At 40.6% G+C, this 24,828-nt stretch overlaps 1 protein-coding gene across 4 annotated transcripts; it reads right to left on the reverse strand.

The window, feature by feature from the left end:
- Positions 1 to 314: 314 nt before the first annotated feature.
- Positions 315 to 23,311, reverse strand: LOC135228838 (zinc finger protein 883-like). Of its 4 annotated transcripts, none has more exons than XM_064277914.1 (5): positions 23,162 to 23,311; positions 5,960 to 6,160; positions 5,443 to 5,569; positions 4,108 to 4,255; positions 315 to 3,205 (listed from the first exon to the last, which is right to left on the reverse strand). In XM_064277914.1, exons 2-5 carry the CDS (start codon positions 6,050 to 6,052, stop codon positions 1,369 to 1,371), a joined length of 2,205 nt encoding a protein of 734 aa, XP_064133984.1. In that variant the 5' UTR covers positions 6,053 to 6,160; positions 23,162 to 23,311; the 3' UTR covers positions 315 to 1,368. The 4 variants fall into 4 exon arrangements, with proteins under 4 accessions (XP_064133984.1, XP_064133983.1, XP_064133986.1 ...); XM_064277913.1 differs by having other exon boundaries at positions 5,960 to 6,163; XM_064277915.1 differs by having other exon boundaries at positions 317 to 3,184; positions 5,960 to 6,163; positions 23,162 to 23,310.
- Positions 23,312 to 24,828: the final 1,517 nt, after the last annotated feature.

Raw genomic sequence — 24,828 nt, forward strand, 5'->3', positions numbered from 1 at the left:
AGAGATATGGGTATGATCTCGTGGTTTTTGAAATATACATAGGCAATACTAACAGAAATAGGTATAAATATGTGTCTTTCTGTGTATATACACAAACGCATATATTTCCTAGCTCTTTTCACTGTGAGGACCAAGGAGCAATAACTTTATCTAATGCCCAGATCTTTGTTTCTTAAAAAGGAAACAGAGTTTCTTGGAGAAAAGACTGATTCCAGGGCTTGTGCAGGAAAAGGACAAGATGAACCTTGACCCTGGAGGAAAGTCATGTTCCAATAACAGGGACACATCAAAAAAAAAAAAAAAAAATACAGGAACCTACTTAAGAAAGCTCTGAATAATCAAATCTGAGACAATTTGAGCAAGATAAAATAATGATAATAATATGGATTATAGTATTTATTAAATTGGCATAAACAATAAATAAAGGGGAGAGAAGGGAGAGCTATTCTTTGCAGAAATCCCATTGATAAACATAGACTAAATGACTGGAACAGAAAACACCATTTGGTAAATATCCAGTCATAATAATCGGTGGTAACAATTATCAATGGGTAATTTTTTTACTAAAATTAGTAGGCTAAAGTTTGATGAAAAACAGAATATTTGCACAATCTCAAATTATCACCGTATGTGAAACTTACTAATTCTAAATGATAAAAGTTAACTTTACAATAGGAAAAAATGGGAGGAAATGTGGTAAGTATGGAAACAGTACACTATTAAACCACATACGAGTTCAGTGTACATCCACTTCTCACTTACTGACATGGTTAGTTTCCAAAGACCAGGCCACTATGGGAAAATAAGCCTTATTCAAAAATTAAGGCCTCTGGAACCAAACTCCCAAAGCATATCAATACACAGATACCAAACCACTGAGAATCATGATCCAGCCATTTTGACACATAACATCATCAAGCACCTTCAGTATTACTCTCACCTTGCACCTCACCAGTCTTTACTGCCAGACATACATCATTAATATGCAAAAAAGTTGGACAGTAGGTTTTTTACTGTCATAAAAGTGAAGTGTCAGAAAGAAGACAGTAAGTGAGAAGTAGGTATATTTATTGTATGCAAAATAACATCAATAAAACGTTAAAAAATGTAAAACCACACGTGCGTGCTCAAGGCTTTTCCATGCAGCCTTATTTGTAACAGCCAAAGACTTTTAGAAAGGTAAAATTCAGCAAGGACTAAGAAAGTAACCAACACTGACTGATGAGTAAAGCCTCGCAGTTAAAACTGCCACTTCTCCCAAAGGCACAAAGTAGCTCTAATGACCCCTTCCTTGAGTTAATATTCTTTCATACTCACTGAGTAATTCTGTTCTTTAAGCCCAGACTTTGGGAAATTGGTTATTTGAAATCATAGCAGGAAAAATGAAACATCCCACTTTTGAGTAGTCTCCCCACTGTGAGTTCTTATATGTCTAGTGAGGTGTGAGGCCTGACTGAAAGCTTTCCCACACTGTTTACATTCATAAGGCCGCTCTCCACTGTGAGTTCTTGTATGCGTAGTGAGGCTTGAGGAATCACAAAAGGCTTTCCCACATTCCTTACATTCATAAGGCCTCTCTCCACTGTGTGTCCTTATATGTGTAGTGAGGGATGAGGCCTGGCTAAAGGCTTTCCCACATTCCTTACATTCATAGGGCCTTTCTCCTGTGTGAGTTCTTATATGTGAAGTCAGGGCTGAGGAATGACTGAAGGCTTTCCCACATTCCTTACATTCATAAGGTTTCTCTCCACTGTGAGTTTTTATATGTGTAGTCAGATGTGAGGACTGACTAAAGGTTTTCCCACATTGCTTACATTCATAAGGCCGAGCTCCACTGTGAGTTCTTATATGTGTAGTGAGGTATGAGGCCCGATTAAACGCTTTCCTACATTCCTTACATTCATAAGCCCTCTCTCCACTGTGAGTTCTTATATGTCTAGTGAGGGCTGAGGCTTGACTGAAGGCTTTCCCACATCCCTTACATTCATAAGGCCTCTCTCCACTGTGAGTTCTTATATGTGTAGTGAGTGCTGAGGAACAACTAAAGCCTTTCCCACATTCCTGACATTCATAAGGTCTCTCTCCACTGTGAGTTTTTATATGTGTAGTGAGGTATGATGCCCGACTAAAGGCTTTCCTACACTGCTTACATTCATAAGGCCTAACTCCACTGTGAGTTCTAACATGTTGAGTGAGGAATGAGGCGCGACTAAAGGCTTTCCCACATTGCTTACATTCATAGGGCCTCTCTCCTGTGTGAGTTCTTATATGTGTAGTGAGGGCTGAAGAACAACTAAAAGCTTTGCCACATTCCTTACATTCATAAGGTTTCTCTCCACTGTGAGTCCTTATGTGTGTAATAAGGGATGAGGCCTGACTAAAGGCTTTCCCACATTCCTTACATTTATAAGGCTTCTCTCCACTGTGAGTTCTTATATGTGTAGTGAGGTGTGAGGCCTGACTGAAGGCTTTCCCACATTCCTTACACTCATAAGGCCTCTCTCCACTGTGAGTTTTTATATGTTTAGTGAGATGTGAGGAACACCTAAAGGCTTTCCCACATTCCTCACATTCATAAGGCCTTTCTCCACTGTGAGTTCTTGTATGCTCAGTGAGGTGTGAGGAACAAATAAAGGCTTTCCCACATTCCTTACATTTGTAAGACTTATCTCTGCTGTGAAATTTTTTACGTAAAATGAAGGATGAAGTACAACTACAGGTGTTACAACATTCTTTACATTCATACTTATGATCTCTCAAGTGTGTCCAAACGGATGAGCAACTACAGAAATCTTTCCTACATTTGTTACATTCAGGTCGATTCTCACCAATGAGTGTCGTCACAGGATTCTTAAGGGTTGAGATACAAATGAAGTCCTTCCCAGAAACCTTACATTTACATGATTTCTTTCCATTAAGAGCTCTCATAGGAGTGGCCAGGTGAGAAGGGCAATTGCTGGCTTCTCCACATTCCTTACGCTGACAGGTATTGCATCCCGTGTGAGATCTGCCATGATGGTTATGTGATGAGTGATCCATGAAGGCTTTTCCACACTCACAGCATTCAATAGGATTTGCTTCTGGAGAATTTCTTTTTAGCACAGTAACATTTGGAGTCCGGCTGAGAGTATTCCCACACTGATTGCCTTCATTACGTTCACAGTGGTTCTCTATTCTATGATTTCTGTTAAAAATAGGCAAGACGCTGTTGGAAATAAATTTGTTCCATTTCATCATTATCAAACACAGTGAACATGCACAGTTTTGGCCCTGACTTGTCTCATGTTTTATACGTTGAATCATCTAGTTTCTAAAATATGTGCCTTTCTGATAATTGTGTCTAAGTGAAATATGCTTCAAATACTTGATATGTGACTCAGATTTATGAAAATGTTATATTGTGAAAATTCTCTGAACACATAATATTACAGCTAGGTTTACATATATTGCTGGTGTTAGATTCCATCGAATTGCTTTCAACTCATAGGAACGCCATGTAAAACAAAATGAAATATTGACTTGTCCTGCAATATCCTCATTGCTTTGTTTTAGCCCACTGTTGCAGCCACTGTGTCAATCCATCTCATTGAGGGTCTTCCTTTCACTCTCCACCTTACCAAGCATTATATATATAACTGCTCCTCGCTTATAGACATGGTTAGGTTCCAAAGAACAGGATGTTATGCAAACACTGGCGTTATGTGAAAATTACGGTAGCTTAGGCCTAACCAGGAATGTGTTTCAGTGTTTATTTTAGCCGAGTACTCTCAATGTGCAAGAGATGCTCTGAAACGGCCAAATGACAGCATTACGAAACTGCCAAACCAAATGGAATCATGGTTCAGCCAAGCTGACAAACAACCTTAACTGTCACAGCCAGCATTACTGTCGCATCGCACCTCGACATTCGTTACTTCCAGATATACATCGTCGACGCACGAAATAGTAGAATAGAAGATTTTATGCTACTGTTGGAAATACAAGGTAGTCAATAAGCAAGAAAGTGTGCAAACATATATATATGTGTGTGTATAAGTATACAATGTCACAACACCTTAGGACTTTTCTCCTGAAGCACTGTTTTCCCTTGTATGAATAATTACTCACCTCAAATGTCTCCTCTGGTTCTTACTCTGATCTTTATTGCCATGCAATTCAGGGCTTTCTCCTAACATGGAGGACCATGTTTTATTCTTAATAAATTGTATCATTATATCTTCAGTGGATGAGTTTTCTTCATTACCATTTAGAGAGACTGACCCAATAATTCAAGTTGAGGTTCACAATATGAAACAAAAAGGAAAAGAATCATTAGGGGAAAAAAAGGCTGTTGTGAACGAAGAAAGACTTAATCGTATTTCACTGTTTGAGCACTTTGGCAATGGTTACAAAAGGAATGCCCTTGAAAATACTTCCATTGGCGTTGACAGCGATGGCAACATGAGTAGGTGTCATTAGGAGAGCTAACAGAAAGATGGTGAACACAATGCAGATGCAATACTAAAAGCAGAAAAGAGTCTCCACGGCTGTAAGTGTGAGAGGATTGCTAACATCAGAAAACGAAGCTCAGGTAACTGAGAAGTTGTGTCCTAAACCCAAAAGAGACTTCTCTCGCTGACCAAGTGAAATGTAATTCCCTCCATACAGGGTGGCCCTTCACAAATTCTGGCTTTCCTGGTGCTTCCCAATACACTGCACCTGGATGAGAACTATCTCCACTGTCCTCAGATCTTCCCCTTTTTGCTCTGGGAAGACAAATGTGTAGAGCTGACATGGTGCTCATGGAGACATGCGCACCATGAAAGAAGACAGTGACGAGCAATGAACATCTTGACGCTGAGCCAACACTTTGCTCTTCAGAGTCTCTGAAGAAAGACAGGTGTGAGTTTATTTACTGCAAAATAATCACGTCAGGCTTGCAATAAACACAGTAAAACTCTCTACAAGGTCTCAAACCACAAATCTCTCAGTGCCTCAGAGTGACCCTTGAAACCAATGTTTACACTTAGAACACCTGAAGAGCCTCAGGGCTTTTAATCACAAGAAAAAACTTAAAAAAAAAAAGACAAACCAACAACCCGTTTCCACTGAGTCAATTCCAACTCATAATGGCCCTACAGGACAGAGGAGAACTGCCCCATAAGGTTCCCAAGGAGCAGCTGGTGGATTTAAACTGCCGACCTTTTTTTTTTTTTTTTTTGGTTAGCAGCCGAGCTCTGAATCACTGCACTGACAGAGCCTTAAGTACAAGTGAAATGAAAATTAGGTTTAATACATACAGCTTTATGTTCATGGGGAAACCAGGTTTTGTAAGCTCATTAGACCAGGTGACCATGACTGTTTTATATACCAATTTATTCCCACTCCTTAGCCCAAATATTGAAGAAAAGTCCATGAATAAAATATTTTTGTTCACTAAAAAACAAAACATGCCATTCTTACCTACTGAGGCAAGGTTTCTGAAGGTTTCCATCATCACATCTCTGTAGAGTTTCCTCTGAGCAACATCCAGGAAAGCCCACTCTTCCTGGGTAAAGAGCACGGCCACGTCCTCAACGACCACTGAGTCCTGAAACATCCCACACATTCTATATCAGCAAGGTAGCATGTACTCCACTGTGTACAAGAATGAAGGGTAAGGCTGACAGTCCTGGGGAACCAAGAATTCATAGGGATTTGACACAGCTTATGTGTTCTCCCAAGGTCTACTCCAGGGTATAGCCATCAGCCTGTCCTTCGCTAACTACATTCAGTTCCTCACTGACTGCATCCAGTCTCGCTGACTTCCAACACACTGAAATGACCTCTCTACAGTTTGACTGAGACCAACGGCATTCTTACTCCTCTTGCTTTGTGTTTCAGAACAGTCAGAAAACATACCAAAAATTACAGAATTGCTCTCATTTAGATCATCACTTCCTTGTGAACAAACAATTACACCCCCTTTCAAGATACCCACCAGAACACTCATCACCACAGAAAGCACAGGGTGAAGGCAGGATGAGGTATTAACAACTGGAAAACAGTTCAGGATGGCTATTTCTCCTTTCATCCTTCACAGTCATAGGAGGACCAAGGGCCTGCAAAAACTGGCAGCAAGGCCCTTGGCTGGTCGTATTTTCTTGAACAACTCTAGTAGTTTAGGAGAAGAGAGGTACACCTGCTGAAAATAGAATATTCTTTTGGAGAACTATGAATTTTTACATGTCACTCACCTACTTTTCAAAAACTTGGCTGTTCTGTCATTCTTTCTGTCCCTTTCATAGAGACAGGCAAACATAATAAAAGGTAAAAAGAGCTCAGGTGAGACAGGAAAGAAGAGAATCCAGATCTCCCCACAATTCTCAAATTTCAAAACCTGATGCAACTGTACATCATTAGTAACTGTTCCCCTCAGTAAACACACAGTCTAATGTTTTAAGATGACAAAGAGCACTCCCTCTGTAGAAACAAGCATGCCCTTGTGTTTGTTGACTGACAAGAGGTTTTGTTTTCAGTTTGTAATCACTGTACAACATGACAAACTTAATCAATGTCACCAAGTTATAAACGTGAACGTTGCATCAGCAAACGTTTTTTCACATACAATTTTACCACAAAAAACTTAATTTGTGAGTAAGTTGAAGTACAGCTGGTTTAACTGTTAAATGGTCTACGAAGCCTAGGAAACAGAGACTTACACACCAGCCCTCTAGAGGCTCCACCCCCAAATTCTCTCACATTTGCACCCCTGGAAGGCACACAACCATGACTACCTGAACCCTGACCACTGCAATCTCCTGGTCTGCTAAGAGTGACCTCTGTGAGATAGCACCAATCCACTGGCTTCCCTGCATAATGAGGAGAGAAAAGGTTGGCAAATGATACTTTGGGTGCTAAAACAGGGCAACTTCAGAGTAAAAAGACTTCTCTTGTCAGGAAAGTGGTGAAGTGAGCTGTCTATGTCATCTCTAATCTGTCCTGGTCTTACAGGGTCACGGCAACTTAGAGCTAGAGCCAAAATCCAGAAGTCTGCTCTACTGCAGTGGTCCAGGTTACATAATACAAAGTTATCAAAATCCTAATGTTATACAATAGAGTACTGTGAAAAACTTTGCAAAATTTCTCAACACACTACCTCTGTCATGGATTGAATTATGTCTCCCCCAAAATGTGTGTATTAATTTGGCTGGGCCATGATTCCTGGTATTGTGTGATTTTCCTGTATGCTGTAAATCCTGCCTCTATGATGTTAATAAGGGAGGATGGGCAGCAGTTGTGTTAGTGAGGCAGGACTCAGCCTACAAATTGGATTGTGTTTTGAGGCAATCTCTTGAGATATAAAAGGAAGAAGTAAGCAGAGGGATGGGGGGACCTCATATCACCAAGAAAGCAGTGCTAGGAGCAAAGCGCGTCCTTTGGGCCTGGCGTCCCAGCACAGAGAAACTCCTAGCCTGGGGGAAGATTGATAAGAAGGCCGGCAGAGAGACAAAACTTTTCCCTGGAGCTGACACTCTAAATTTGGACTTTTTGCCTACTTTACTGTGAAGAAATACATTTCTCTTTGTTAAAGCCATCCATCCACATGTGATGTCTCTGTTATGGCAGCACTAGATAACTAAGACACCCTTATTTATCTCTCAGGATTCTCCTAAACAGATATTATTTGAAACAGCTAATCGCTGAGTAAAGTAAGAAATAATCAATCGATCACAGGCGCAATGTCACCCCCATGGAATAATGATGGTCCAGGATCACAATGCAGGTCAATTTGTCTTTGATGCCTAAATTCCTATCAACTCCGTTTCTGTTCACATGCATACAGTTTTGTTGTTATTTTGGCTGTTATTCTCCAATGACACCATGTATGATCTAGAGTCCTGCTGGATACTAGGAAGAGAAAAAAAAAAAAAAAACAAACCCAGTGCCGTCGGGTTGATTCCGACTCATAGCGACCCTATAGGACAGAGCAGAACTGCCCCATAGTTTCCAAAGAGCACCTGGTGGATTCGAACTGCGGACTCTTGGTTATCAGCCGACAGCACTTAACCAGTATGCCACCAGGGTTTCCCTAGGAAGAGGAGAAAAAGGAAATATCCTATTCAATCAGACAACAAGGGGCTAAGACTTCTTCCCTTCAGACTCTTAACTATGGTTACCTTCATTTATTAAAACTGACTTATGTAATGCTGACACAGAGCCTACTTCATGTCAACAAAGCAGATATAGCAGTGAATAATATAGAAATATCACGATGTCCATGGGCTGTGAGTCCTTTGACTGTGGACAGAAAACTTAATAAATACACATATATGTACATACACACACACTCTCATGAGAGCATAACAGTCATTCAAGCTATGTCTGACCACATACACATCGGGGTTTGGCGCACATGCTCCAGATGATAGAGTAAAACAAGAAAAGGAAAGAAAAGTATACAGACTGTTGAAGATGGTATAAGCTGTTTTTGTTTATTCGTGAAATGACCGTCTATACAGGAAATCCCAAAGAATCAAGAAAACCACTCACGAAACTAATAACTGATTGTACCAAAGCTGCAAGATAAAAGATTAATACACAAAACTCAAATGCCTTCCTACATTCCAGTAAAGAACAACTGCAATTTGAAATTAAAAACAGAATAGCATTTACACTGGTAACAATAATGACAAAAATGAAACAGTATAAATGTAATAAAGTATACAAAACATATATATGAAGAAAACTACAAAACTCTTGATGAAAGAATTCAAAGGTTTAAATGAAAGGAGAGCTATTCCATGTTCATGTATGGGAAAACTCAATATTGTTAAGATGCCACCTCGTCCCAAAGTGATCTATACTTTCAATGCAATCCCAATCAAAATCCCAGCAAGTCCTTTTATGAACATTGACAAACTTTTTAACATTTACATGGAAAGTGGAAAGGCTCATAAAAGCCAAAAAAACATTGAAGAAGTAAGTTGGAAAACTGCCACTGCACCACTTCAAGACTAACCTCTGAAGCTACAGTAATCAACACTGTATGGTACTGGCAAAAAAAAAAAAAAAGACAAACAGGTCAATGGAACAGAAGAGAGAACACAGAAATAGATACAAATATAGTCATCTGACCTTGGAGTAAATCAAAAGCAAATGAATGTAGAAAGGATAGCCACTTCAATCAGTGGTGCTGTAACACCTATACATCTACTAGCAAAAAAAAGGTATTTACACAAAGTTCTTACACCTTTAAGAAACATTAACACAGCATAGCCCAAAGACATACATGTCAATGCAAAACTATAAAACTTCAAGAAGACAACCTGGGAGAAAACCTAGATGACCTTGGGTTTGGTGGTGATTTTTTAGATACTACATTCAAAGTGCGACCCATGAGAGGTGGGGACAAGATGGCAGAGTAGTCAGACACTTCCTGTAGTCCCTCTTGCAACGAAGATCCAAAAGAACAAGTCAATCAACTATACAGGACAATCTAGGAGCCCTGAACACTGAAGACAGTGTTGAGGAATCGGACTGAGCAGCAGGGGGAGGGAGAGACGGTTCAGAAGCAGGAAGGAGTTGCCAGACTCAACCTGGCCAATATCGGCACCCTGCAGCTAAATCAGCTGGTGTGAGTGGTGAGGCAAGCAGCGGGGCTCGGGATGCGTGTTCCACACAGGGAGAGAACTAGCAGCGCAAAGTCTGCTCAAACCTCAAGAAGCAGCGAGAAACATCGCTCAATTGGCAAAAGATTAAGTACGAGCATCTAATCTACCACATGGATCGAAAAAAAACCTTTTGGGAAGTAACTCTCTCCCATTTACCCGCCCCCTCCCCGCTCTGCTCCGGGTCCCAGTCCGCTTCAGTGATTGTTGCGCTCCCTGGGCCAGATGTAGGACCCGTCACGCACTCTGAGCCATTCTCCTGGCTTTGGAGAGGGAGCAAATTAATAAGAAAAAATAATCTACCAGCTCCCCTAAGCCAGGATCTCAGGACAGGCACAACCCCTTTAATTAGGCACAAGCATAAGGGGTCCACAGACTTTGAATGCCTTTCACCCCTGCATAGACCTGTGTGGCCCCATTTCAACAGCACAGGCCCTCATTAGCACGGTATAACAGGGTACATACCTGAAGCCTATTTTCATCTGTATCTGCTATAATGGGGAGTAGCAGATTTGTGATATATGACACTTCCCTGCCCATTAAGCAGCGTCCTCACTTACCCACATCAGCGGCCTGATGACTGGTGACTCCACCCACTCCACTGAGCCACCTGTGACAAGGGTCCAAGAATAAGTGGTGACTCCCAGTCCTTACAGCCAACAGCACTGGGTGCCCATACTCTAGCTGCAAAACCCACCTACCTATATGCTCTACATGCTGGTGTAGTGATCAAGTGCTACAGCTGCTAACCAAGAGGTTGGCAGTTCAAATCCGCCAGGCACTCCTTGGAAACTCTTTCGGGCAGTTCTACTCTACCCTATAGGGTCGCTATGAGTCAGAATCAACTCAATGGCAGTGGGTTTGGGGTGGTTTAGAGCAGAATTAAATGAAATAAAGAATAGAAAAAAATTGAAAGAGTTAATAAGACCAAAAGCTGCTTCTTTCAAAAGATCAACAAAACTGATAAACCACTGACCAAACTGACAAACGAAAAACTCCAGAGGAAGAAAATAACCCAAATAAAAAGTGAGATGGGCGATATCACAACAGACCCAACTGAAATTAAAAGAATCATAACAGAATACTACAAAAAACTGTATTCCAATAAATTTGAAAACCTAGAGGGAACGGACAAATTTCTAGAAACACACTACCTAACTAAACTAACACAAACAGAGGTAGAACAACTAAATAAACCCATAACAAAAGAAGAGACTGAAAAGGTAATAAAAACTACCAACAAAAAAAAAAGCCCTGGCCCTGACGGCTTCACTGGAGAATTCTACCAAACATTCAGAGAAGAGTTAATACCACTACTAGTAAAGGTATTTCAGAGCATAGAAAAGGATGGAATACTTCCAAACTCATTTTATGAAGCCACCATATCCCTGATACCAAAACCAGGTAAAGACACCACAAGAAAAGGAAATTATAGAACTATATCCCTCATGAACGTAGATGCAAAAGTCCTCAACAACATTCTAGCCAATAGAATTCAACAACATATCAAAAAAAATAATTCACCATGACCAAGTGGGCATCATACCAGGTGTGCAGGGATGGTTCAACATTAGAAAAACAATCAATGTAATCCATTGTATAAATAGAACAAAAGACAAGAACCACATGATCTTATCAGTTGATGCAGAAAGTCATCCAACAAAGTGCAACACCCATTCATGATAAAAACTCTCAGCAAAATAGGAACAGAAGGGAAATTCCTCGACATAATAAAGGGCATTTATATAAAAAAATTTATTTTCATACAAAGCCAACAGCCAACATCACCCTAAATGGAGAGAGCCTGAAAGCATTCCCCTAGAGATTGGGAACCAGACAAGGATGCCCTTTATCAAAACTCTTATTTGACATTATGTTGGAGATCCTAGCAAGACCCGTTAGGCTAGATAAAGAAATAAAGGGCATCCAGATTGATAAGGAAGAAGTAAAAGTATCTCTATTTGCAGATGACATGATCTTATACACAGAAAACTCTAAAGAATCCTCAAGAAAACTACTGAAACCAATACAAGAGTTCAGCAGAGTATCAGGATACAAGATAAACATACAAAAATCAGTTGGATTCCTCTACACCAACGAAAAGATCATCAAAGAGAAAATCACCAAACCAATACCATTTACAGTAGCCCCCCAAAAGATAAATACTTAGGAATAAATCTTACCAGAGATGTAAAAGACTTATACAAAGAAAACTGCAAGAAACCAAAAGAGACCTACATAAGTGGAAAAACATACCTTGCTCAAGGATAGGAACACTTAACATTGTAAAAATGTCTATTCTACCAAAACAAATCTATACATAAAATGCACTTCCGATCCAAATTCCAATAACATTTTTTAATGAGATGGAGAAACAAAACATCAACTTCATATGGAAAGGGACGAGGCCCTGGATAAGTAAAACATTACTGAAGAAGAAAGAGCAAAGTGGGAGGCCTCATGAACCAGAGACTACATCATCCTGAGACCAGAAGAACTAGATGGTGCCTGGCTACAACCGATGACTGCCCTGACAGGGAATACAACAGAGAACCCCTGAGGGAGTAGAAGAGCAGTGGGATGCAGACCCCTAATTCTCATAAGACCAGACTTAATGGTCTGACTGAGACTAGAAGGACCCCAGCAGTCATGGCCCCCAGACCTTCTGTTGGCCCAGAACAGGAACCATTCCCAAAGCCAACTCTTCAGACATGGATTGGACTGGACAATGGGTTGGAGAGGCATGCTGTTGACGAGTGAGCTTCTTGGATCAGGTGGACACTGGAGACTATGTTGGCATCTCCTGCCTCAAGGGGAGATGAGAGGGTGAAGGGAGTTAGAAGCTGGCGAAATGGACACGAAAAGAGAGACAGGGGGGAAAGACTGGGCTGTCTCATTAGGGGGAGAGTAATTGGAAGTGCGTAGCAAGGTGTACACGGGTTTTTGTGTGAGAGACTGACTCAATTTGTAAACTTTCACTTAAAGCAGAATAAAAATTATATTAAAAAAAAATGGCAGGCCTCACACACTACCTGATTTGAGAACCTATTATACCACCACGGTGGTCAAGACAGCCTGGTACTGGTACAACAACAGATACATAGACCAGTGAAACACAAATTCATCCACCTATGAGCAGCTGATATTTGACAAAGGTCCAAAGTCTGTTAATTGAGGTAAATACAGTCTCTTTAACAAACGATGCTGGTATAACTGCATATCCACCTGCTAAAAGTGAAACAAGATCCATACATCACACCACGCAAAAAAAAACTAAAAAAAATGGATCAAAGACCTAAATATAAAATCTAAAACCATAAAGGTCGTGGTAGAAAAAAAAGGAATAACACTAGAAGCCCTAATACATGGCATAAACAGAATACAAAACATTACTAACAATGCCCAAACACCAGAAGAGAAACTAGATAACTGGGAGCTCCTAAAAATCAAATACTTACGCTCATCAAAAGACTTCACCAAAAGAGTGATGGAGAAACAAATCACCAACTTCATATGGAAGGGAAAGAAGCCTCGGATAAGTAAAGCATTACTGAAAAAGAAGAAGAAAGTGGGAGGCCTCACTCTACCTGATTTCAGAACCTATTATACAGCCACAGTAGTCAAAACAGCCTGGTACTTGTACAACAGTCACATAGACCAGTGGAACAGAATTGAGAACCCAGATATAAATCCATCCACATATGAGCTGCTGATATTTGACAAAGGCCCAGTGTCAGCTAATTGGGGAAAAGATAAGTCTTTTTAACAAATGGTGCTGGCATAACTATATATCCATTTGCAAAAAAATGAAACAGGACCCATACCTCACACCATGCACAAAAACTAACTCCAAGTGGATCGAAGACCTAAACATAAAGACTAAAACGATAAAGATCATGGAAGAAAAAATAGGGACAACCCTAGGAGCCCTAATACAAGGCATAAACAGAATGCAAAACATTACCAAAAATGATGAAGAGAAACCAGATAACTGGGAGCTCCTAAAAATCAAACACCTATGCTCATCTAAAGACTTCACCAAAAGAGTAAAAAGACCACCTACAGACTGGGAAAGAATTTTTGGCTATGACATCTCTGACCAGCGCCTGATCTCTAAAATCTATAGGATTCTGTCAAAACTCAACCACAAAAAGACAAACAACCCAATCAAGAAGTGGGCAAAGGATATGAACATACATTTCACTAAAGAAGATATTCAGGCAGCTAACAGATACACGAGAAAATGCTCTCGATCATTAGCCATTAGAGAAATGCAAATTAAAATGACGATAGATTCCATCTCACTCCAACAAGGCTGGCATTAATCCAAAAAACACAAAATAATAAATGCTGGAGAGGCTGCGGAGAGATTGGAACTCTTATACACTGCTGGTGGGAATGTAAAATGGTAAACCACTTTGGAAATCTATCTGGCGTTATCTTAAAAAGTCAGAAATAGAACTTCCATACAACCCAGAAATCCCACTCCTTGGAATATACCCTAGAGAAATAAGAGCCTTCACACAAACAGAAATATGCACACCCATGTTTATTGCTGCTCTGTTTACAATAGCAAAAAGCTGGAAGCAACCAAGGTGTCCATCAATGGATGAATGGGTAAATAAATTGTGGTATATTCACACAATGGAATACTACGCATCGATAAAGAACAGTGACGAATCTGTGAAACATCTCATAACATGGAGGAACCTGGAAGGCATTATGCTGAGCAAAATCAGTCAGAGGCAAAAGGACAAATATTGTATAAGACCACTATTATAAGATCTTGAGAAATAGTATAAACTGAGAAGAACACATACTTTTGTGGTTACAAGAGGGGGAGGGAGGGAGGGTGGGAGAGGGTTTTTTACTGATTAGTTAGTAGGTAAGAACTGCTTTAGGTGAAGGGAAGATCAATACTCAATACATGGAAGGTCAGCTCAATTGGACTGGACCAAAAGCAAAGAAGTTTCCGGGATAAACTGAATGCTTCAAAGGTCAGTGGAGCAAGGGCGGGGGTTTGGGGACCATGGTTTAAGGGGACTTCTAAGTCAATTGGCAAAATAATTCTATTATGAAAACATTCTGCATTCCACTTTGAAATGTGGCGTCTGGGGTCTTAAATGCTAACAAGTGGCCATCTAAGATGCATCAATTGGTTTCAGCCCACCTGGATCAAAGGAGACTGAAGAACACCAAGGTCACATGATAACTAAGAGCCCAAGAGACAGAAAGGGCCACATGAACCAGAGACCTACATCCTCCTGAGACCAGAAGAACTAGTTGGTGCCCGGCCACAATCGATGACTGCCTGACAGGGAGCACAACAGAGAACCCCTGAGGGAGCAGGACATCAGTGGGATGCAGACCCCAAATTCTCACAAAAAGACCAGACTTAATGGCCTGACTGAGACTAGAGGAATCCTGGCGGTCATGGTCCCCAAATCTTCTGTTGGCCCAGGACAGGAACCATTCCCGAAGACAACTCATCAGACATGGAAGGGACTGGACAGTGGTTAGGAGAGAGACGCTGATGAAGAGTGAGCTATTTGTATCAGGTGGACACTTGAGACTGTGTTGGCATCTCCTGTCTGGAGGGGGGATGGGAGGATAGAGAGAGTTGGAAGCTGGCAAAATTGTCACGAAAGGAGAGACTGGAAGGGCTGACTCATTAGGGGGAGAGCAAGTGGGAGTACGGAGTAAGGTGTATATAAACTTATATGTGACAGTCTGACTTGATTTGTAAACGTTCACTTGAAGCTCAATAAAAGTTAAAAAAAAAAAAAAGAGTGAAACGATAACCTACCAACTGGGAAAAAAGTTTTGGCTTCAGCATATCTGATCAGGGTCTAATCTCTAAAATCTACAAGATACTGCTAAACTTCAACCACAAAAAGACAAACAACCCAATTAAAAAATGGGCAAAGGATATAAACAGACACTTCACCAAAGAAGGCATTCGGGCAACTAACAGATACATGAGGAAACACTCACGATCATTAGCCACTAGCAAAATGCAAATCAAAACTACAATGAGATTCCATCTCACTCCAACAAGACTGGCATTAATCCAAAAAACACAAAACAATAAATGTTGGAGAGGTCGTGAAGAGGCTGGAACACTTACACACTGCTGATGGGAATGTAAAATGGTACAACTACTTTGAAAATTGATTTGGCGTTTCCTTAAAAAGCTAGAAATAGAACTGCCATACCATCTAGCAATCCCACTCCCTGGAATATATCCTAGAGAAGTAAGAGCTGTCACATGAATAGATAATACGCACACCCATGTTCACTGCAGCACTGTTCACAATAGCAAAAAGAAGGAACAACCTAGGTGCCCATCACGGAATGAAGAGATAAATTATAGCATATTCACGCAATGGAATGCTATGTAATCATAAAGAACAACGATGAATCTGCAAAACATCTCATAACGTGCATGAACCTGGAAGACATTATGCTGAGTGAAAAAAGAACGAGGAAAAAAAGGTAAAGAAATAAGAATGTTAAATGGTGGGGGAGGTCTCATTCCATTTTACTTTATAGATTAAATAATTGTATATATACTACCATTACCCATTGCTGTCAAGTCAATTCCGACTCACAGCAACCCTATAAGACAGAGTAGATCTGCCTATAGGGTAGAACTGCCCCATAGGGTTTCCAAGAAGCGCCTGGCAGATTTGAACTGCCCATCTTTTGGCTAGCAGCCGTAGCTCTTAACCACTACGCCACCAGGGTTTCTGCTGTATACACAGAGCCTCAAAAGATGGTACAGATGATTACAGGATTGAGGGAATTTAGCAAGTATTCAGATTAGGAAGTAAATACCAATAACGGTTTACTTTAAGTATTTCATGTATATACACTAGTACCAAACACTGAGAAATTAACTTTTAAAAGGTAACATGTATTTTAGTAAAAATAGAAGGTACCTAAAAGGAGTGTCTCCCATGTGTAGGTCAGTTTGTCGTACTGTGGGGGCTTGCGTGTTGCTGTGATGCTGGAATCTATGCCACCGGTATTCAGACACCAGCAGGGTCACCCATGGAGGACAGGTTTCAGCTGAGCTTCCAGACTAAGACAGACTAGGGGGAAGGACCCGGTAGGCTACTTCTGAAAAGCATTAGCCAGTGAAAACCTTATGAATAGCAGCGGAACGTTGTCTGATAAAGTGCTGGAAGATGAGCCCCCCAGGTTGGAAGGCACTCAAAAGATGACTGGGGAAGAGCTGCCTCCTCAAAGTAGAGTCGACCTTAATGACGTGGATGGAGTAAAGCTTTCTGGACCTTCATCTGCTGATGTGGCACGACTCAAAATGAGAAGGAACAGCTGCAAACATCCATTAATAATCGGAACCTGGAATGTACGAAGTATGAATCTAGGAAAATTGGAAATTGTCAAAAATGAAATGGAACGCATCAAACATCGATATCCTAAGCATTAGTGAACTGAAATGGACTGGTATTGGCCATTTTGAATCGGACAATCATATAGTCTACTATGCTGGGAATGACAACTCGAAGAGGAATGGTGTTCATTCGTCATCAAAAAGAACGTTTCAAGACCTATCCTGAAGTACAACATTGTCAGTGGTAAGATAATATCCATACGCCTACAAGGAAGACCAGTTAATACGACTACTATTCAAATGTACGCATCAACCACTAGGGCCAAAGATGAAGAAATAGAAGACTTTTATCAGCTGCTGCAGTCTGAAATTGATCGAACATACAATCAAGATGCATTGATAATTACTGGTGATTGGAATGCGAAAGTTGGAAACAAAGATGAAGGATCAGTAGTTGGAAAATATGGCCTTGGTGATAGAAACGATGCCGGAGATCGAATGATAGAATTTTGCAAGACCAACGACTTCGTCATTGCAAATACCTTCTTTCATCAACATAAACGGCGACTATACACATGGACCTCACCAGATGGAACACACTGAAATCAAATTGACTACATCTGTGGAAAGAGAACAGCTCAATATCATCAGTCAGAACAAGGCCAGGGGCCGACTGTGGAATAGACCATCAATTGCTCATATGCAAGTTCAAGCTGAAACTGAAGAAAATCAGAGCAAGTCCACGAGAGCCAAAATATGACCTTGAGTATATTCCACCTGAACTTAGAGACCATCTCAAGAATAGATTTGACGCATTGAACGCTAGTGACCGCAGACCAGACGAGTTGTGGAATGACATCAAGGACATCATCCATGAAGAAAGCAAGAGGTCACTGAAAAGATAGGAAAGAAAGAAAAGACCAAGATGGATGTCAGAGGAGACTCTGAAACTTGCTCTTAAGCGTCGAGCAGCTAAAGCAAAAGGAAGAATTGATGAAGTAAGAGAACTGAACAGAAGATTTCAAAGGGCCTCTCGAGAAGACAAAGTAAAGTATTACGACATGTGCAAAGAGCTGAAGATGGAAAACCAAAAGGGAAGAACACGCTTGGCGTTTCTCAAGCTGAAAGAACTGAAGAAAAAATTCAAGCCTCGAGTTGCAATAGTGAAGGATTCCATGGGGAAAATATTAAACGACGTTGGAAGCATCAAAAGAAGATGGAAGGAATACACAGAGTCATTATACCAAAAAGAATTAGTCAATATTCAACCATTTCAGGAGGTGGCATATGATCAGGAACCGATGGTACTGAAGGATGTAGTCCAAGCTGCTCTGAAGGCACTGGCGAAAAACAAGGCTCCAGGAATTGATGGAATATCAATTGAGATGTTTCAACAAACAGATGCAGCGCTGGAGGTGCTCACTTGTCTACGCCAAGAAATATGGAAGACAGCTTCCTGACCAACCAACTGGAAGAGATCCATATTTATGCCTATTGCCCAGAAAGGTGATCCAACCAAATGTGGGAATTATAGAACAATTACCATTAATATCACATGCAAACAAAATTTTGCTGAAGATCATTTAAAAATGGCTGTAGCAATATATCGACAGGGAACTGCCAGAAATTCAGGCTGGTTTCAGAAGAGGACGTGGAACCAGGGATACCATTGCTGATGTCAGATGGATCCTGGCTGAAAGCAGAGAATACCTGAAGGATGTTTACCTGTGTTTTATTGACTATGCAAAGGCATTCGACTGTGTGGATCATAACAAACTTTGGATAATGCTGCAAAGAATGGGAATTCCAGAGCACTTAACTGTGCTCATGAGGAACCTTTACATAGATCAAGAGGCAGTTGTTCGAACAGAACAAGGGGATACTGATTGGTTTAAAGTCAGGAGAGGTATGCATCAGGGTTGTATTCTTTCATCATACCTATTTAATCTGTATGTTGAACAAATAAACCGAGAAGCTGGACTGTATGAAGAAGAATGGGGCATCAGGATTGGAGGAAGACTCATTAACAACCTGCATTATGCAGATGACACAACCTTGCTTGCTGAAAGTGAAGAGGACCTGAAGCACTTACTAATGAAGATCAAAGACCACAGCCTTCAGTATGGATTACACCTCAACATAAAGAAAACAAAAATCCTCACTACTGGACCAGTAAGCAACATCATGATAAATGGAGAAAAGATTGAACTTGTCAAGGATTTCATTTTACTTGGATCCACAATCAACACCCATGGAAGCAGCAGTCAAGAAATCAAAAGACACATTGCATTGCGCAAATCTGCTACAAAAGGACCTTTTCAAAGTGTTGAAGAGCAAAGATGTCACCCTGAAGACTAAGGTGTGCCTGACCCAAGCCATGGTATTTTCAATCACATCATATGCATGTGAAAGCTGGACAATGAATAAGGAAGACCGAAGAAGAGTTGACGCTTTTGAATTGTGGTGTTGGTGAAGAATATTGAATATACCATGGACTGCCAAAAGAACGAACAAATCTGTCTTGGAAGAAGTGCGGCCAGAATGCTCCTTAGAGGCAAAGATGGCGAGACTGCATCTTACATACTTTGGACATGTTGTCAGGAGGGATCAGTTCCTGGAGAAGGACATCATGCTTGGCAGAGTACAGGGTCAGTGGAAAAGAGGAAGACCCTCAACAAGGTGGATTGACACAGTGGCTGCAACAATGAGCTCAAGCATAACAATTTTAAGGATGGCACAGGACCAGGCAGTGTTCTGTTCTGTTGTGCATAGGGTCGAAATGAGTCGGAACCGACTCAATGGCACCTAACAAGAACAACAACAAAAGGAGTGTAATTAAGTAAATTAAAGATCCTAATGAAAAAATTACAAAAACATTAAATGACATCTAAATACAATGAAGTAAATGAAAAGGTAGAGCGTGCTTTTAGAAAATTTTCTCCCAGGTAGATCGTTATTTCCAATTTGCTTCTATATAATTAATCAATTTAATAATTTTTTATGACTTCACCAAAAAAAAAAAAAAAAAAAAGATGTATTTGGAAATGGAAATGTCCATGAATAGCCAACATGGTCTAAGAACAAGGCATGGGGGCTTATCCAAACATGTCATATGTATATATACTTTTATTTATTTATTTTATAAATAAAGCTATGCTATATTAGACAGTTTAGTATCAGTATAAACCAAAAAGAAACCCATTGCCTTCAACTGAATTCTGACTCATAGCCACCTTTTAGGATTTCCAAGGCTGTAAATCTTTATGGAAGTAGACTGCCACATCTTTTTCCCACAGAAGGGCTGGTGGGTTCAAACTACTGAGTTTTAGTTAGCTGCCAACCGCTTTAACCGCTGTGCCACCATGGTTCCCGATGGAAAAAAACAACTGGGCATGGAAAAGGCCCACCTACCTATATAAAATGGATTCTTGACACTGCGAGCAAGGCAGGACAGTTACAGAAAGCACATATACTTCAATACGTGGGGTGGTGGCAACTAAATGGGGTCCCTAAGTGATGCAAAGGGTTAAGCACTCTGCTACTAACTGAAAGGTTGATGGTTTGAGTCCACCCATAATCCCTTGCCATCAATTCTGACTCGCTGCAACTTTATAGGACAGAGTAGAACTGCCCTGCAGGCAACTCTAAAAAAAGGGTTGGGTATCTACTTCAAAAAATCAGCCACTGAAAACCCTAGAGAGTAGATATAGTTCTATTGCAAAACACACGAGGTCACCATGATTCGGAATCGATTCTATGGCAAGTAGTTTTTTTTTTTAATCAACTAATTGGAATAATTAATCTATACTCATTTACGCCATTAAGTAAAAAGTCAATTCCACATCATTTGTTTTATATTTGAAAAAGCGAAATTACAATGTTTTCAGAAGTTATAATCTATAATACTACCAATAACGTTGGGAATAGCCGTAAACTTCTCAATACAGATAGTAACAATCTCCAGACAGGAGGAGACAAGACCTGACCAAGGTCTAAGGACTACCAGCAACCCAGATTACGATTTAAGTTTTACAGTAAAAGTTTCTGTACTTGTTGTTTATGATATAGTTGACAACAGAAAGTTTAAAGCATTACTTTAAAAACAAAAGAAACATAATCTTCATATATTAATTATACAAAATCATCTGAAAATCCCTTCATTTTTATTTTACTTAGCTCAGAAGGGCTTTTATACTTAAACTATTAATTCCTGAATTTTAGAAAGGATTTACATTTATATTTACTACAACAAGCATCATAAGACCAAAATAATGGCCACAATCCAAGCATCCATTCATGGCAATACAGGTCAAAACAACAAAAAAGTCCATCATATGTAGTATTCCGGAGTTTTACAAGAATTTAGATTTAAGCTTTCTACATATTGTTATGAAAATATCACCAGCGTATTTTGTTTAGTAAACAGTATAAATTCCACACCATCTCGTGTAACAAACTAGGGGAAATAAAAAATTTCTACTTGCTTGCTTTTACATAAACAGTGGCAAGATGCTTCAGAAAGTAATAAAGCTGGTTACTTAAAGGAAGCCGGGAGAAGACAGACAGGCTGGATGCGGACAAGATAGGAACAAGTTTTTATAAAGTATACTTTTAAAGTCCATATTGAGTTTCAAACTGTGAAGGTATTATCTTTTGGAAAAACATAACTTCGGCAAACTGTAATGTACTTTTAAACATAATACAGCTTAGATGAGAAATGTTTTTACTAGGAATTCATGTTCATAATAACTAAACCATGTCGAGTTTAATCATCTAGAACCCAACTGTTACTAAATGCTCTAATGCACTTGTACAAATCACGAAAGTATAAATTTGAGCTCTCCTTCTAAACACAGTGACCAGAGATATCAGAATCTGAACACCTATATTCTCTCAGCCAGAAGAATGCTTCTAAAATGACTAAAGTATTTAACACATTAGGGTTTTCTGGCATGACTTGTTAAATGTAACAGGAGTCTTTAAGAACCTTCTCACGATTGAAGTCAGCTTTAGAGTAACTTTTACATCAGTTAAAATAGGCATTCCTCTGTGTTTGAGAAGTTTATATCCACTAAATTGAAAAATTCTCTGCGGAAACACAGTAAATGATCTAGAAATTTTCTTCCAGGGAAACTGTAAACCCAAGAACTTAAATACACACATCTTGTATGTTAGCCTTCTCTAGCAAAAGAAAACACTTTAATTTTAGATTGTTATTCAAAACTATGGAGAACATCAACAATTAGAAAGATTAAGTATTTTTTTCTTTTTCTAGCCATAAATGGGAGAACAAGGACCTAGACTAGGGAGTCATGCTTCCCACACACCTGAAACCCTCAAGGCAAAAAAGCCTTCTCCACTGGAGAAAAAATGTGTCTAGAGAACCCACACAGGATCCACCTGGACACATTGTCCCCAGCTTCATGCCTTTGGTGATGTCAGGACAGTTACCAACACCCCCCAAACCAAAAAAAAACCAAACCCGTTGCCGTTGAGTCGATTCTGACTCATAGCGATCCTATAGGACAGACTAGAAGCTTCCCCATAGGGTTTCCAGGGAGTGCCTGGTGGAATCGAACTTCCAACTTTTTGGTTAGCAGCCCTAGTTCTTAACCACTATGCCACCAGGGTTTCCCAGCAACACCCAGGACCCCATAAACAGTCAGGGCCTTCCCCTACAATCTCTCCACCCCTTCTTCTAACCCATCACACAATGTGAGAGGAAAAGCTGTAGTTTTAGAACTGCACAGAAAATGTTCCACTGCCTGGGGGGAGTCACAAACACTGACCAGAGAGATGGGACAAGGGTTCAGCCTCCACAGCCAGAGGCGCTCCATCTTCAGACTCTGGTCAGGAGACTCTGTCATTCAATACAGAGCACCAAGGCCCAGGGTGGGGATGTTAACACCCCAGGGTGCCAGCTCTGAGAGTCACATAAGGAAGGTGATCCCAGACATCTAAATCCTGAAAAGCCACCTGTGTATAGGGGAAGGGCCCAATGACAGAGGAGCAGGGCCTCAAGGTGCCTCCTAGGCCTCAGTCCCTCAGCCTCCTCTGCTACCTTTTCTCTTCATTGAGGAACCACAGCCCCGCAGCACACAGCTGCTCCCCCAACAATTCAGATCCAGCCTCACCCACTTATGCTAAGGATAACCCAGTTCTCCACAGAACTCACCATTTCCTTCTCCAGTTTCTGGAAGTCTAAGGGAATGTCGTCCCTGAGCCCAAGAAGCCACTTCAGGAAGAGGGACAGGAGTGGAAGCAGAGGCCGGGGCAGTCTGGAGGCAGATGAACAATGTCTGGTCCACACGCGAAGAGGAGCAGTTGAAATCCTTACTGTGGAAGCCAGTCACAGATATAAACAGAACTGGAAAAAGCAGAGGTAACATTTAATTAAAAAATGCTTGTATTTACATAATGAAGGTTAATGTCAACCTTAGCTGGATTTACCCCATTCCGAAAGCTGCAATGATATTTAAACATAGACATACGTGGCAGTAACTGAGGGGACAGGAAGGGTACTCTCTGAGGAGGTGACATGGAAGTGAGACCTGAATTCTAAGAATTATTGAATTCCTAGGGTTAAAAGGTGTTTCTCTAATCAGAAGACATACCTGGTGCAAAGGCTAAAGGCAGGGAAAATCCTGACATCTTTGAAAAAGTGTTTTAAAAATGTGTCAAGAGCTTATCTAACATGGGGGTGTTACAGATTTAAGTCAGAGCACTGTACATAAACCTGAATGTGGAAGGTCTTGTCAGAGAGGGTAAAATATGTGGATTTTAGTCTGTATGTGATTGATAGTTCACTTGGTTTACATTGCTGATACCTGCCTCTTGCTGCTGGGTGGAGACTGTACCTTCTTCTGAAAAGAGAAAAAGGAGGAGAAAGTTCAGAGCTGCTTTTATAATGGAGCTCTCCTCTCAGGGTAAAAAAAAAAGAGGCTATCCCCGAATCTAGTAAATGGATGGTGATGCGGCTTACTGGTTGGGAAAGCCAGGTGAGAAGTAGATTTGTTCTGGTGAAATTTTAAAACCTGCCTTGGACACGTCAAGTTTTAGAGCCTTACAGTCCTTAGTGTCCCAGGTGGACTATGGCAAGGGTTTGGTGTCTGAGTCCGCTGGTACCCAGGAGCCGGTATCTCAACCTGCAGGGTGTCTCCCACTGGCCACGAAGGACCAAACTGTAACCTCTGAAACACACTCCATTCCCACTGCTGAAGCTTCAAGCTAAAGGAGAGGAAGAACACAGTTCTGGCACACATTAGGCCTTTAGCAGATGGAAGCTGATACTGCGGTGTTATCTCAGGGGCAATTCCTAGATTCTGCACTAGGAAAATCAAGTAGTTTCAAATGAAGGCTTGAATTTGACATAAACTGACTACAACACCAGTCACGTCTCCGACAGCAGAACTTTCAGAATATCAATCTCTAGGGAAGGAGAGGGAAAAACAAAAGGCATATTTTTTCTACCGATGTTGAGATTACAAACCAAAAAACCCATACGCCATCGAGTCAATTCCAACTCATAGTGACCCTACAGGACAGAGTACAACTGCCCCACAGGGCTTCCAAGGAGCAGCTGGTGGACTCCAACTGCCGACGTTTTGGTTGGCAGCTGAGCTCTTAACCACCGTGCTGCCAGGACTGTCGAGATTACAAGCGGTGTTTCATGATCATTTTTACTCTACGCATTTTTTAGCTTTTTGGCACATGCACTATTTTTTATAATTTTAAAAAAGAGACGCATATGTTTTCCAACAATGAATTCTCAGATATGATATTAAAAGCATGAGGCATAAAAGACAAAACAGATAAATTAAAAATCCTGTGTGCCTTAAAAAG

The sequence above is a fragment of the Loxodonta africana genome, chromosome X (assembly GCF_030014295.1).
Source record: "Loxodonta africana isolate mLoxAfr1 chromosome X, mLoxAfr1.hap2, whole genome shotgun sequence".
Taxonomy (NCBI): Eukaryota; Metazoa; Chordata; class Mammalia; order Proboscidea; family Elephantidae; genus Loxodonta; species Loxodonta africana.